The sequence below is a fragment of the Anopheles merus genome, chromosome 3L (assembly GCF_017562075.2).
Source record: "Anopheles merus strain MAF chromosome 3L, AmerM5.1, whole genome shotgun sequence".
Lineage (NCBI taxonomy): Eukaryota > Metazoa > Arthropoda > Insecta > Diptera > Culicidae > Anopheles > Anopheles merus.
In genome coordinates, this window is record NC_054085.1 from 38,204,555 (window position 1) to 38,218,464 (window position 13,910).

Here is a 13,910-nt window from a genome sequence, read left to right on the forward strand (position 1 = left end):
AAATTTGTCAAAATTACTTGTCAACTGCAAAAAAGAGCTTTTCTCGTGGCCGCACCAAAAACATACACAAGAACGACAAAAAGCTCCAACATCTGAAAATCATCGATATTTTGTTTAAGAAGCACTAAATAGGTACATAAATCAATTAGAATCATGCATTTTAGCACTATTATCGTAGCAATGGGTCACAACTGCGCCAAATAGTTGTTTTTTAACGCTTTTTCGCGGACGTCAAATTTTGTCACTTTTTGTCAACTTTTGTCAACTTTTTTTCCTGGCTGCTCCAAAAAAGGTTACAAAATTTTGACAAAAGCTCAAAAAAGTGACAAAAGCTCACGTTTTGAAAAATTTGTCAGCATTTTGTCACTCTCATGGCCTTTCGCCTACATGTTGCACTTGCTGGAGCCACACGTGGCCGCTATCACATCAGCTTCCGCTGGGTTGGTAGGTGGGCACGCACGAACTTAAAACAGTCCGGCTTTGTTCTGGAAGTAGCACTCGGTCACTTTGTATGCCGTCTCGCAAGCGTCCGCCTCCTGAAAGTTGCAGTTTTTGACGAGCGATTCAATGCGCTCGCGGGGCATAAACTTGGACAGCTGCTCGGTGATGGTTTCCTCCTGCAGCTGGCCGTCCTTGTTCATGAAGCCCGTTTTCTCGAAGAAACATTTCACCAAGCACTGTGCGGGATGGTTGGGTTTGTTAGTTGGCTGGAACGTGCGTTTGAGAGTGCAAGCTCATACCTTAATCTTGCTGCCATTCGTGTCCAGCTCCTGTGCCGAGAGGGCAGCCAGCGAGTCCAGCTTGAGTCCACTCTCGATCAAGCATTCCAGCGCAAATGCTTCGCCGTTGGCAATTTTGCTCACATCTTCCAGATCCGGTGGAGGCTTGAATTGAAAGGTAATACGTACGCTTTTAAATAAATACACTGTCTCTCGGTACAATCAGAAGGGAACTTACTGCTGCTGCTCCATCGACGAGTGCATCCAAGCAGATCGCACTTAACACACAGGCAAACACTAAGAACTTCATTCTATCACACCTGTTGCGGGAGTATCGTTCGAGAACGCGTGTCTCGCATCGTTTTATACCTTACCGCCCGCAACAGAACCTTGACGAGAGAGGTTCGATTTTTCTTTCTCACCAAACAACAATAGCAACAATGGAACGAAGTTCCGATTCCAGTGCTAAGTTATCTTCAACCCCTCCTACTACGGTGACTGGCATTGATAGCGAGAACGAGATGGAGAGTAACCTTCCGATCTGGTGAGTGATCCGTGAGTAGAGGGTAGGCATCATCATTTGCATTGGAATTATGATAGGCTTTATGGAGAAACAAAAGGTTCTTTCCCTCCAGATGTTGAAAGGGGGGAATATAAACCGGATTGATGATTCATAGAATGTTAATAAATATTTTAATTTTATCGCTCTGTGCGCTGGCTGCCGAGTGAGTAAAGTCACGTCCGGAACTGGACTATTTTTCAATGGTGAATTGCAGCAGTGATTGTGATAGGGGTTGAAGTGGTGGGAAAAAGTTTACTTTGTGGTTGAGATGGATGTTGGATGTTATCTGTGTAGTTTATCAAATTGTTTCGCAGAATTTCCAGTCCAACTGAGCTTTGAGAGAACTGTCGGTATGACAGGCAGTAAACAATACCAAAACCAAATGATTTTGTTCTTTAAAACTGTCAGAACTCCAGTTGTTTTTCCTGGAAATAAGGTAGCACATAAAAGTATACATTTCCTGACTTAAATGTAAAACGATTATGTTGAATCAATCCAATTCAAACACTATCCTGCGGGAGTACAGCGTCCTGAACAACGTTGGTTATCCTATCCGGTATAACTTCCGACAAAATCCATTCCCTCCAATGAGAGCTTACACAAACACGAGATGCATCACCAACGCAGCACCAGTGGGAGAGTTGAAACGGTTTACCTTCCCAGCCGATAGGTCGAAGGGCAAAAGGTGACGATTAGATGGACGCTCGGCTGACGTCCATTTCGGAAATTAGTTCCCGCTGCCATTCTAATCTCTAGCATCTCTAGCGAGTGGTTTCATCTTGGTAGTTACAATATTTACCCAACTCCTGAACGCTGGTTGCTCCTGAAATAGGTTGAGAACGGTATGCAAACGATGTTGAGTGAAGCTGCCGCTGAATACATCATCCTCGGGAGAGTGGATGGTGAATTTCTACGCCTCGGCTTCTTTGCATTCACGGACGTCTTCTTGGGCCATCTTGAGCTACTGCAAAGTATGACGTACGGTGAAAGGGTTTAAAGCAAAACCCGGAAACGCTTAGTTTGTGAGTGTTCCAGTGTGTTGACTTTTGACGCTCCTCCTCGAGCTCGATGGATGATCGGAATCGTACCGTGGGACCGAAACTTTGACATGTTATTTCCTTCCAGTTATCAACGTCCATCAACATGCACCCGATTCTGATTATCCACCAGAGGTCGCACCGTACCATCGGGGGACACGCCGCCGAAGCATTTTATCTTGATGAAATATATACATATTGCGACAAGTCGTTGAGCCTCTAATGGAAATCCAGCCCGATCCGGAGCCATCCGAAAAGTAACGTAAGCCTACGGGCACGGTAACATGTTGCTGTTGCGAGCTGGCAAACACGGAATCGGTTAAGGCCGCTGACGAAGGGACAGGAAAATGGCATAATTAATCAATTCAGGCGAAGGTAAATTAAACGAAACACGACAAGTCTAATTCAATCTGGTCTTTCCGGTTCGGACCGTCGTTGGGTTGGGGGGGGGTGGAGGGGGGTACTCGGTTAGAGGCCGACCCGACCAAGACTCATCAAATGGTTACTTGTATCTTCATCATCATGCGTGTGTGGCAGGTGGAGCCGGATGGGCTCGGGTGAGCCGGCCGACAAGTAGACACATCGGTCTGCCACAGCTGGTACCATCCATGGTGGTCGTTTGAGGTTATGTTTACGAGAATGTGTCCAGCGGTTGGGTTCGACTCGCCGGTGCACACCGGTGAGGGTGGTCCGTTCGTCGCGACACGACTCACTGGGTTGTTTAAGGGTCGTATTCAGAGATCGGGTTGAATGGGTGCAATGGGTATGGGCGGTTCGATCGTTTTCCGCTCGACGGTGGCGACATCTGATGACAAATGATGTGCCATTTACAAATTGATTCGGAATGGAATTAATTTTGCAATTTTCGAAGCAACCGTCCGATGGGCTTTCTGAACGTGATAGCGTGTCGGTGGTGATCGATTAGCACGGTCCGGTATTTGATGTAACACTGAAGGTAAAGGTCTGCCGAGCGAGAGCCCTGATAATCGAGCAAATAGCCAACGGGTGGGATCGGTTGATTAAGGTTCGGTTTTGTATGTATATTTTCCCAACCGGAAGCTGGGGATGGAAAGGGAGGATGTGTAAGGTCAGACTTGTTGGCTACTGCTTTCCGGAAGCTCAGATTAGGACGAGTCCAGCTGTTAAACGGGTGAAGATAACCGTAACTGGACACTGTGCTCAAGCGGAGAATAAAATGGATAAATTTTCATTAGAATTAATCGCCTATGAATTCATAGTACATTGTACGCAAGTGATTAAAATACTAAATTTTCCACTTTGCATAAGAAAAGAGGTCTTAGTACACAAATAATTCGAAGTCTTTTTTTCCGAATGCATCATAACCAATTCCCTTTGTGTGAACCATTTCCAAAAATCACCATTCACAAAATCACATTCACAGATCAATATGCAGCACAGATGGTGGCCAATGCTCGTTTTCGGTATGGACAGCCTGTCGGAGTTCGTATTGAAAGAGGACATCAGGTTTGTTCAGCTGTCAGGTATCCAAAAAAAAAAGAGGAAGAACATGTATTCAAAAGCTCCACTTCTCATGAGAGAACAACACTGCGGCGAACCATCAACACAGCTACACACATACCCGGTTGGTTGATTAGTTCCTTATCGGTGCTCTGATATCACGACAACAATGTTGAAATGTCCTGGCCTTGATTGATGGGAAGGCTTCTCCGTAGGGGTGTTTTGCCGTTTTTCCTTCCTTTCCGGTTGCAGAAATGGGATTTCGGTTTGGGGTTTCGGTTGTTGATGGTTCTCGTTCCATGCAAGTTGAAAGGCAAATTAAAAAGAGCCCCAAAAAAGATCCCCAAAATGTAAAACATGAAATGATGCTCGGCAATGTGACACCGGGCGAGAAACACAGAAGGGATGACTTCTGATGGTAGCCTACCGAATGCCACTTTGATTGAACGAATTGACAGTTTTGTTTTTTTTTTCATTTCGGTAATGCTAATTAAGGCAATCGATACGGTAGAAAGGAAAGCGAAGAATGGTAAGCTTGTTTAGCAATTTGTGGTTGGAAGTGGAGTTTGGAGGCTTTTCATCAGCAAAACCGATACGAAACATGTGTCACTTCAATTGGTTCCCAGATCCTATTGGTTGGGTTTGATGATGAGATCTTCCATCAAACCTTCATTTCCTGCCAGATACTTTGACTGTTTGAAGCAATTTGCAGTTGTCATCTTGTGCTCCTTTTAAGTAGTGTACCACACAGCACGTCTTCAAATATCACAAAAGGGGAGTTGAGTTTAATAAATAATTTAAAAACAGAATTTAAGCAATCAAAACGATAAAATCCTGGAGTACGTCCTAGGTCGGTTTAGACGACAGCACCCTTAGCGGCGTAGATGCACTGGTACGCCTTGAAGGCCGTCTCGCACGGGTTGGCCTCCTTGTGGTTGCACTTCTTCACCAGTCCCTCCACCTTTGCCCGGTCGTGGTCAACCGACAGCTTCTCAATGACGGTCTTCTCATCAATTTCGCCCTTGTCCGTCATGAAGCCGGCCTTCTCGAGGAAGCACTTGGCGAAGCACTTGGTCTTGTCGTCAGCGCCGGCGAAATCGCCCCCCTTCAGCTTGGCCGCCGTCTCCGGCGGGACACCGGTCGTCTTGACGCACTCGGCCGCGTATCCTTCGGCCTTCTTTTTCTGGTCAATCGTGAGGGCCTACAGGAGTGCAGGAAGGCGGAATGAGTATTGGGCTGGTGCACGCTTGCTTCCAGTTTTTGGAGCCAGTTCGTGAGCTACTTACGAAAGTGCCAGCGATCAGGGCAACAACGGCAATGGCGACGAAGGTCTTCATGGTGGCGGTGGAGGCGTTTGGAAGTTGCAATTCCAGAGGCAACTCGAGGCGGAGCTTATCAGACGATTGCTGGTAGATGACTGATGCTGGAACGAAGATTTATCGTCGCTTTATATAGTACCTCGCGCTGTTCGAGATGTGAATGATTTAATGCGCTTTGCCAAAGGTTCTAGCGCTTGACGTGCTCAAGGAGCCCAGCCACTCGTCAAGGTGGCCCACCCCAGCCGGGCGGCCAGTGTCGGGCTAACGGACCGCGGATAAGTCAGTCAACCTCCGACCAGTCCGCCACCAAGCTGAGCTGTCAACGCAAAGCGAAGTTGATGCACTTCCCCACACCTTCGCAAGTGCATAGTGCACGGCGGATAAACGGAAGTGCAGCATCGGGGCAAGCAAAAACTGGTAATAAGTCAACACGAAACGTTTCTAGACCGCTCGGAAGCTACATTGTAAATAGTTGTAGATAGGAAAAAACGAGCCAGAAAGAGAGAGAGAGAGAGAGAGAGAGAGAGAGAGAGTGGGGCAAAAAATAGATAATTAACTTGCCAAAGTACAAACCCGTGTACAACCGCAGACAAACGGACAACGGACCTTGAACTTGAACTAGTAAAAACTGTACAGCCTTTGCGGCGCGGGCGCTGGTCACGCGGGTCGCGTGATTGACGCGGTTTGCCGCGAAATTCACTTTTATCGTGGGCTGGTCGTTGAAAACGGCGCCTGCTCGTAGCGGGGAGTGTTGGTGGTTCCAGTTTTTCTAATAACTCTACCCACAACGAGAGATCGCAGCTTTGCTGTAAAGGGCAATTACTAGCGGTGGTCGTTTGCGAAGGGCTGTTGCTGTTGTAACCTGTGCCCCGAACGGCAGGCAATAGATTGGGACGGAAATAGATGAGGCGTGAAAAAAAAAAGATTGATGCATGTTGAAAGGAATTGAGCTTGAATGAGTTGCACTTGAACGAGTAGAGGTGGATACAAACGGCAGGCAAAACAAACATTTGACTTTTTGATAATTCTGTAATGAGTAATCTTCACGATTTATTGTCATTTAACACTTTGGTTTGCTTAGGACAGCTAAAATAACACAAAGAAAAGGTTACGACTGGAAATAATTAGCTAAAAACCGATAGATATTGTCCATTCCATGAAAAAACAATAACCTCCCATGCAAAAGGGAACAACAAATGGCATTTGAAACACACTACATCGTCCACCACAAGCACTAGTGCCGGCAATTGGCGCCCAGGGAAAACCGACCAGTTTTAATTAGGGTAAGCACAATTGAAAACATACTTACCCTCCCCAAAACAACCAATGCTCGTTCATCACGAAACCTTTTCGAAATTGTGCGGTCTAGCCCCGGGCGTTATTAGCCCGTTTGGCGAAATAAAGTCGTGAAAACCCACCCACCAATAACCACGAACGCAACCCTTCGCAGTGGGGTACATCAATTATTGTCGCGCTGGATAATCACACAAATTATGCACAACAATAAATGGCACCTGCTGGGCGCTAGTGCTGTGTGCCACCGGCGGTTGCTGGTCTCCAGTGTGAAGCTCCCCCTGAGAGAACTGATCGATTGTTCGCGGAAGCGTGAAAATGAATTCTAAATCGTTAAAAATCCTAGTCACGGCACCAGCCGGTCACTCGGCCACGGCTCGAAATTGAATGTCAATTGGTACGATTCAATGTCAGACAGACATCAGATGGTCGGCTTCCCAGGGTGCGATAAAGTTTGCCTGCTGGAATTCCAAAATTCAACAAAAACGCTCGCACATGCCACATATGTGGGTCAGCTCGTGATCGTGTTCCGCTCTATTCCCATCGGCTGCATCTGTCCATCACAATAATTTGAACCGGAACCGGGCAGGGGGAATACAAATTTTCCATCAAACGTTCTCTCAATTAGCTTCCGGCATAGTATACTACACACACACACACACACACACACACACACACGCGCTTGTTCCGGGAATAGCACTGGCTGATGGTCATTTGAAACCATCTGGTGGTGTGACTCCACTCAGCACGCATTCCGTTTCGTGTGTGGCGCTTCTGTCGGAAAAGTGCATGACGGGTGGAATTATATTTTCATTACTCGCTCGTTTCTTTTTCTTCTACGTTCCTTGCGACTACATTAGCCAAGACCGCCAGGCAGGTCTGTGCGGGTTATCTTTGAAAAGTGTATTTAATTCTATTTTAATCTTCCACCCCTTCTCGCACACGCTCTGGGAACCGGTTTGGTGGTGCAGGAGGACCGCATGACGTGCGGGGTATAATTATAGCGCAATGGAAGCGTTTATCGGTTGCTAATCGTTCATCAACGATGTGGCTTTCCACGAATGCGAAGCGAACGTAGAATACGTTCTGTTGCAATGGAGCGCACAGGAAAATGGTAAAAAGCGCTTTCACTGATGGCACACTGATGGGAAAGAAGGGTATGTGTGTAGCAATGGGTGGGGTGCGAAAATTGGTCTTTTTGCGTACATTTTCGAGAGAATGGAAACAGGGAAAGCCTTTCTTCTCAACATCCCTTGGGGACTATCATGCTTAATTGTAGTACATTTCAGCTGCAGCTTGAAGGGAAGCAGTCATCAAATAGGGCAATTGGTTGTGACTGTGAATCTTCGATCGAAATGACTGAATTGCTCATTTCTAGAACCCAAAAATGGAACATAATGTCTAGAGAACGTCCATCAATGCGATAGGTTTACCAACATTTTGTTGAGATGTCTATAACCTTCTAGTTCCATAGTACCAAATCCATAGGTTGAAGTTCGTTGCACTAAACACTTTATCTGCACTCGAGCAATAATTGCTTCTGTCAGTGATAGCACTAAATTTTCATTAAACTTTCCGTACTAATAACGCCATCATCAACCGGTCTCCTTAGCCCGAACTGCTTCAGACAGTGCGTCGGTGCGTGCTTATCAAACTTTTATGACAGTATAAAAACGCAACGACGCGTCCCACAATGCATCAGTTTTCAAACTTCCAGAAGTTGAAGCACCAACCCACACGCCACTATGAAAACCATCGCCTGTCTAGTGTTGGCCAGCGCCTTCATTGCCTGTGCCGTGGTAAGTGTCACCTGCTGTAATCGCATCAACTGACATCTTGTGATACAAAACTAAACAAATTTGTAGGCCACGATCTCGGAGGAGCAGCGAGAGGCCGCCCGGCAGCTGGCGGGCAAGTGTATGCAGCAGACGGGCGCGTCCGAGGATGACGTGAACCGGCTGCGCTCGGGTGACACCGAGGGTGCCGATCGCAACACGCGCTGCTTCGTGCAGTGCTTCTTCCAGGGCGCCGGGTTCGTCGATCAGGACGGCAGTGTGCAGACGGACGAGCTGACCCAGAAGCTGGCCAGCGAGTACGGGCAGGAGAAGGCCGACGAGCTGGTGGCGCGCTGTCGCAACAACGACGGCCCGGATGCCTGCGAACGGTCGTTCCGGCTACTGCAGTGCTACATGGAGAACCGTGCATCGCTGATGTTCTAAGAGCTGACGCTTTCTTCGATTCCTACCCCTTGAATGAATGGTCTTTCGCTATCTATCCTCAATATCTCCCGCTTTGGATCGCTACGCTCCGTTTGCACGGTTAAAGCGAAGCTAATAAAAATGAAATCTTGCACCTTGAAACGACGGAGAAAGTTTATTGCGTGTGTTTGTGTGTGTATGTTTTCCGAAGCTCTGGCGAAGCTCTGGAGCATGTCTCGGAAGGCAACTTTGCAGCTGGAACCGTGGGATCAGGGCAGGTTTTTGGTTGTTTTTCTTCACACCCGAAAATGGGCCCCGAAATGTCTTGCGATGCCCTCGAAAGCAGGCCCAGCATCTTATGCTTCAGTTTTAATTTGACTATCGAAAGGTGAATATGGGCCGATTGGATCTGCTGTGTTTACTAGCGATCGTGTTGTTGGTGCATTCGTGCGTAAGTATTGTTTGCAGTTTTCTTGAGCCTGATGGTAAAGCCTTTTGTTTTCCTTCTCTACAGCATGGACAGGACATCTTGGGATCATACTTCAGGTGTCGCAATGAGTTCGAAATCGAACCGAGCGTGTTTGAATCGTTGCGTGCAGGGAACTTCTCCGTGAGGAACTCTCTCGTGGAGGTAAGGCATTCTGGGATAGCTCTTCACATAACGACCTCTTGATATGTTTCACGTTGTATCTCCGAACAGTGCTTTGGCGAGTGTTTTGTGAAGCGAGCCGGATTTATGAACGACAACTTCACTTTCAACCGGGACACGATCATGCGCTTCACGAATCGCTTCGTCTCGAAGGAGATCTCCGAGAAGGTGTACAGCATCTGCACCGATAACGTGACACCGACGTACTGCGTCACTGCGTTCGACGTGTACCAATGCATCTACGAGAATGTGTACAAGAGCTGGGACAGCCGAAAATAGGCTGTGGATGAGTGGTGCGTGTGTGTGTGTGGTGCAAAAATGATGATCTGAATAAACCTGTTTTCTGTACAGGAAGTGTGTTCGGTCTGTTGTTCTGAGTATGGTGGTACAAAGAAAAGAACAAAATGTTTGATTTGCTTACATTTGTCTCACACACGCTCACAAGAATCAGAAAGCGCTACTACATCTTACCGTACCGGTGGAGTAAAGCTATTCCGGACACCCAAAGTTATCGCACCGTCAATCCGTCCGTTCGGGGGCATGAACGACCCATCGATCGACGGTATCGGGAGCATCGGTAGAACCGTTATGTTTCCTACATTTCGCGCCCGATCCATACCAAACACTCCCCGCTCCTGCCGGGAACTCTCAATCTCCATCAAGTCAGATGCAAAAAAGGCGTGGAGAGAGAGCAAGAGAGAGAGGGAGAGAGAGTTAAAGAGAAAGAAAATAAACCGGTAGTCAAGGGGCACCCCGAAACAGATCTTCTCACGCATATGTTTTGCCCGTCCGCGTTCGTTCGTCTCTCCTCAATGATATATTTGTAACGATCACCCACCATAACACTTGGGTGAAAGAATGGAGGTCGAAAGAAAAGAAAGCACAACACACGGCGCGGTGTGCGTCTTGTGAAGAAGCCTTCCTGCGGTTTCGGTTCCAGTCTGCGTTGGACCACCGATCGCTGGACAACGGATTGTATACGGGTGCGTGCGTGCGACACTCCAACGGCAACAAGCGTCAAACCCCGAACAGCAACAACAAGGTTAGCGGGTCAAGTGCGGGTACTGGCGACGGCGACGACGACGACGACGACGTACGGTGTGACAAATTGCTCGGCTTGTTTGCGTTGTGGAGAAAGTGCTAAGTGATGGGAGCTTTCGAGAGCGGGTTGGGTCTGCTGGGTTGGGTAGCGTTCGGCACGGTTCTGCTGCTAGCTGGAAGAGGCTGTGTAAGTGGAAAGCATGGAGCGTTCTATTTGGTTATCGTGAACTGATCATGTTTTCTGGGGTTGTGATGTTTGCAGCATGCACAAGACTTCAAAGGCGCGATAGATCACTGCACGAAAGACTTCGAGATGGATATGGACATTGTGGTGTCGCTTAAGTACGGTGACTTTACTGAGCGGGATCCACTGATTGAGGTAGGTGTATGGTCTAATGGACCTATGTCGATACATCGTTTTCAACATTCTGGCTGTTATTCCAGTGCTTTACCGAGTGTCTGATGAAGAAGTCAGGCTTCATGTACGACGACTACACCTACAACAAAACGCTGATTATTGGGTTCGCCGGTCGGTACCTAGAGCCGGAGGGGGTACGTTATAAACAGCTTACTCATACCCCTCCCAAAATGGATGGATCTCTTCAAGTTTTTTTTTTCAATTTTCCCAACACTAGGCCCAGGCAGTGTACGATAACTGCATCGATCGGTTCGGCCAAACGGTGTGCGTGACGGGGTTCGAGATGTACCAGTGCATCCACGAAACGGCCGTTTCGGAGTGGGTCTCGAGCAACTTCTAGACTGACCGTAACGCGAACCGGAAGATCACGGCCATGGTCAATGTTTCGCCTGCCAGTGTGCGCTGTGCTCGAGTGGCTGCACCGCCACTGGACGCATCTGATTACCGTGTGCGTGTGTGTATAGTAATGGCTTGTCGTGTTGCTGTTTTTTTTTGTAGCTTAAGACCTGAGTTCGCACACCATTGTGACGCATCTTGACCTCCCCCCCGCTAGCTTTAAGTGCAACGTGAAACCAAAAAAGAATGACTTTTGACTATTTCAACGTTAAATAAAGACGGATCATCGCCGTCCTGAAGTGTAATTGACGTGACATGGTTTTCTGCCACCGTGCAGTCTTGTTTTTCAGTGGAGGAGCTGATCGTCTTACCGCCCCATAAGGCGGTTAGCGCTATCTACGTCATGGAGTCGTTGGAATGGAGTCATGCTTTGGGGGAAACAGATGTATCTAAACACCGAAAACGAATCTAACAACAGCGAACCGCGACGATCATCACCATGCAGGGATCTTGATGGAACACACCGAATGTAGTTGAAGGTCGATCGCTGCTGACGGCCGATCTGATGCGCAGATAGTAATTATTTGCCCATCATTTCGATGCGTATGGTTGTGGGCTACGCTTCGAGAACGAATTATTGTGGTGTTTGTGTTGGGGTGGGACAGCCACGGCAGTTGGCTGGCCTATAAAAGGGGTCTTGAGGTTCTTTGGCAGGCATTAGTTTGTTTTAGACTTTTCGTGAAGATGAAGCTACTGTTCGCTACCGTTCTGCTTGCTGTCTGCGCTGCAGCTCAGGTAGGCTAGACGATCGCGAAGTTGGGTTTTGGAGCTGCCACTAACTCTGGAATTGAATCTCCCCCTCTTTCCGCTACAGCCACTCACAGACGATCAGATGAAGAAGGCGGAAGGGTTCGCGCTCGGCTGTCTGGAGCAGCACAAGGGTCTCAACAAGGAGCATCTGGTGCTGCTGCGCGACGGTGACTTCTCGAAGGTGGACGCCGACACGAAGTGTTTCCTGCGCTGCTTCCTGCAGCAGGCCAACTTCATGGACGCGGCCGGCAAGCTCCAGAACGACTACGCCATCGAGCGGCTCTCGCTGAACCGCGAAAAGTCGAAGGTGGAGGCGCTGGTGAAGAAGTGCAGCACCGGCGTCGAGGTGGAGGACAGCTGCGAGACGGCATTCCGGGCTGTGGAGTGCTACCATCGCGAGAAGGCTTCGCTGCTGTGATATCGATGGCGCAAAAACGACCGCCAGCTAACGATGGCCGACGGCTGAACGATGCGTCGTGGCCAGTCGTGGTCCCGTTTTGTGAATGTGATTAAATGTGGTTTTTTTGTAAAACAAAACAAACTCCCCGTTGTGATTGTTGCTGGGGGAAGGGCATTGGAGCGTGGAGTCAACCGGAAGGATGCGCAATGTCTCCAGGGCATGTGCTGTGCTGTGCTGTGTCGCATTATACCGCCAACATCCGGCCGTAAATGAGCGTTTGGAGGGAGCGTAGACGTTCTGTTTGCAAACTGTAGCCATTTCCGTTGACCGATTCTATTCTGCGCCACGGCGAAAGCTCCAGGAAATGCCTCCCAGCTGTGGTGCTTATGTTGGTCAAGATGACTTTCCTGTGCTGTGTGCTCGTTTGAGGGGGAGCAGAGCGATGTACCGAGGAGAATGGGTGACCCGGCGCCTTGGAAACAATCAGCACAAATACCATTTGCTCGCCAGTCTCTGCCCTCAGCCGGGGGCGGCACGCTCCAACATCAAAGAGGCATTCCGGAGCGCATTAGGTTACGCAGCGGAAAATGATGAACTGTTCCGCTGAGGGATTTCTTTGTCCTGTGTCCTTGTAGCCGGAGGTTCCTCGTTTGACCGCAGACCCTGTGAGCCATCCAGCAAACAAATGTACACAAATGGAGTGGCGACACAACGGCATAAAAAGAATGACAAACTTAAGTAAGTTATCAATTACTGGGTAAAGATTTCCTTGTGCATTACGACCGGGGAAAACCTTTTTTCCGTTCGAAGGTCTTTCTTTGTTGGGGGGCAATGCTTCTTTGAGTGGCCTGAATGTCTTGTTTTGCTTGTCCTGTGGGCTACAAAGAAAGCACGTCGGTGCGAGATATGGTTGTCATTTTTCTTACGCCTACTTTCCGAGCACGACTTTGTTCCGGGGTGACAGCGTGCTATTTTGCAATGTCGTCACGGCACCAGACACAGCTAGATAATCTGGCAATCTGGCAGTTTTGGTGGAAAGTTCCTTGGGATGTACCGTCATTGCAGGAGGAGGTGCGAAGATTCTTTGAGTTTGTGACGAGAAACACACTGAAATGAACAATGGGCATTCAATTATTCGCTCACGGTGGACGTTGAGTGTGTATGGGGTTTTTTTACACCATCAAGTATGGATTGTAAATGATGTTTACTTTACTTGCGAGTCCTCCTGTGGCGCATCTGTAGTGTAATGAGCGTAATGATGATGATGTGTTTTGTTGCGTCTTTGAAGTGCTCTGGCAAAAATCGATTAACGAAGTAGGGTTTTGCGCGTTTGTTTGGGAAATGTGGTGACATATTACCTTTGTCCGAGTCTTTGCACATTGTTTTGAGAAGGTGTGCAGCACACAAAACCTTAAGCGAAAGAAATGAACCTATAAATCAGCCACCAAGCGAACCGTGCCAAAGAAATGGGCAGAAAATATTCGCATGGCTGACATAGCGTTAGCATAGTAATTGGATAGTTCCGCCCGTCTTGGTGCACACGGTAAGATAAACGCCCCGAAAAATAATCCCCAGAAACAAATTAAAACGGCAGCCAGCTCGGAGCGGTCGGTGTGCGGGGGCTTGTGTGTATCCCTTTGCTGACTGAC

At 48.2% G+C, this 13,910-nt stretch overlaps 5 protein-coding genes across 5 annotated transcripts; 4 read left to right on the top strand and 1 right to left on the bottom strand.

The window, feature by feature from the left end:
* Positions 1–291: 291 nt before the first annotated feature.
* On the bottom strand, positions 292–5,220 carry LOC121599933. The gene is made up of 6 exons (XM_041928085.1): positions 5,084–5,220; positions 4,656–4,998; positions 1,510–1,567; positions 958–1,033; positions 741–884; positions 292–677 (listed from the first exon to the last, which is right to left on the bottom strand). Exons 1-6 carry the CDS (start codon positions 5,132–5,134, stop codon positions 465–467), a joined length of 885 nt encoding a protein of 294 aa, XP_041784019.1. The 5' UTR covers positions 5,135–5,220; the 3' UTR covers positions 292–464.
* Positions 5,221–8,115: 2,895 nt separating this feature from the next.
* LOC121599482 (general odorant-binding protein 56d-like) lies at positions 8,116–8,769 on the top strand. The gene is made up of 2 exons (XM_041927317.1): positions 8,116–8,208; positions 8,275–8,769. Exons 1-2 carry the CDS (start codon positions 8,155–8,157, stop codon positions 8,626–8,628), a joined length of 408 nt encoding a protein of 135 aa, XP_041783251.1. The 5' UTR covers positions 8,116–8,154; the 3' UTR covers positions 8,629–8,769.
* A 187-nt stretch (positions 8,770–8,956) lies between these two features.
* On the top strand, positions 8,957–9,586 carry LOC121599483 (general odorant-binding protein 56d-like). The gene is made up of 3 exons (XM_041927319.1): positions 8,957–9,058; positions 9,122–9,238; positions 9,308–9,586. The coding sequence occupies exons 1-3, from the start codon at positions 9,002–9,004 to the stop codon at positions 9,533–9,535; spliced, it is 402 nt and encodes a 133-aa protein (XP_041783253.1). The 5' UTR covers positions 8,957–9,001; the 3' UTR covers positions 9,536–9,586.
* A 566-nt stretch (positions 9,587–10,152) lies between these two features.
* LOC121599242 lies at positions 10,153–11,669 on the top strand. The gene is made up of 4 exons (XM_041926901.1): positions 10,153–10,484; positions 10,560–10,676; positions 10,742–10,849; positions 10,933–11,669. The coding sequence occupies exons 1-4, from the start codon at positions 10,404–10,406 to the stop codon at positions 11,053–11,055; spliced, it is 429 nt and encodes a 142-aa protein (XP_041782835.1). The 5' UTR covers positions 10,153–10,403; the 3' UTR covers positions 11,056–11,669.
* A 72-nt stretch (positions 11,670–11,741) lies between these two features.
* Positions 11,742–12,405, top strand: LOC121599243 (general odorant-binding protein 56d-like). The gene is made up of 2 exons (XM_041926902.1): positions 11,742–11,846; positions 11,926–12,405. Exons 1-2 carry the CDS (start codon positions 11,796–11,798, stop codon positions 12,277–12,279), a joined length of 405 nt encoding a protein of 134 aa, XP_041782836.1. The 5' UTR covers positions 11,742–11,795; the 3' UTR covers positions 12,280–12,405.
* The last annotated feature ends 1,505 nt before the right edge of the window (positions 12,406–13,910 follow it).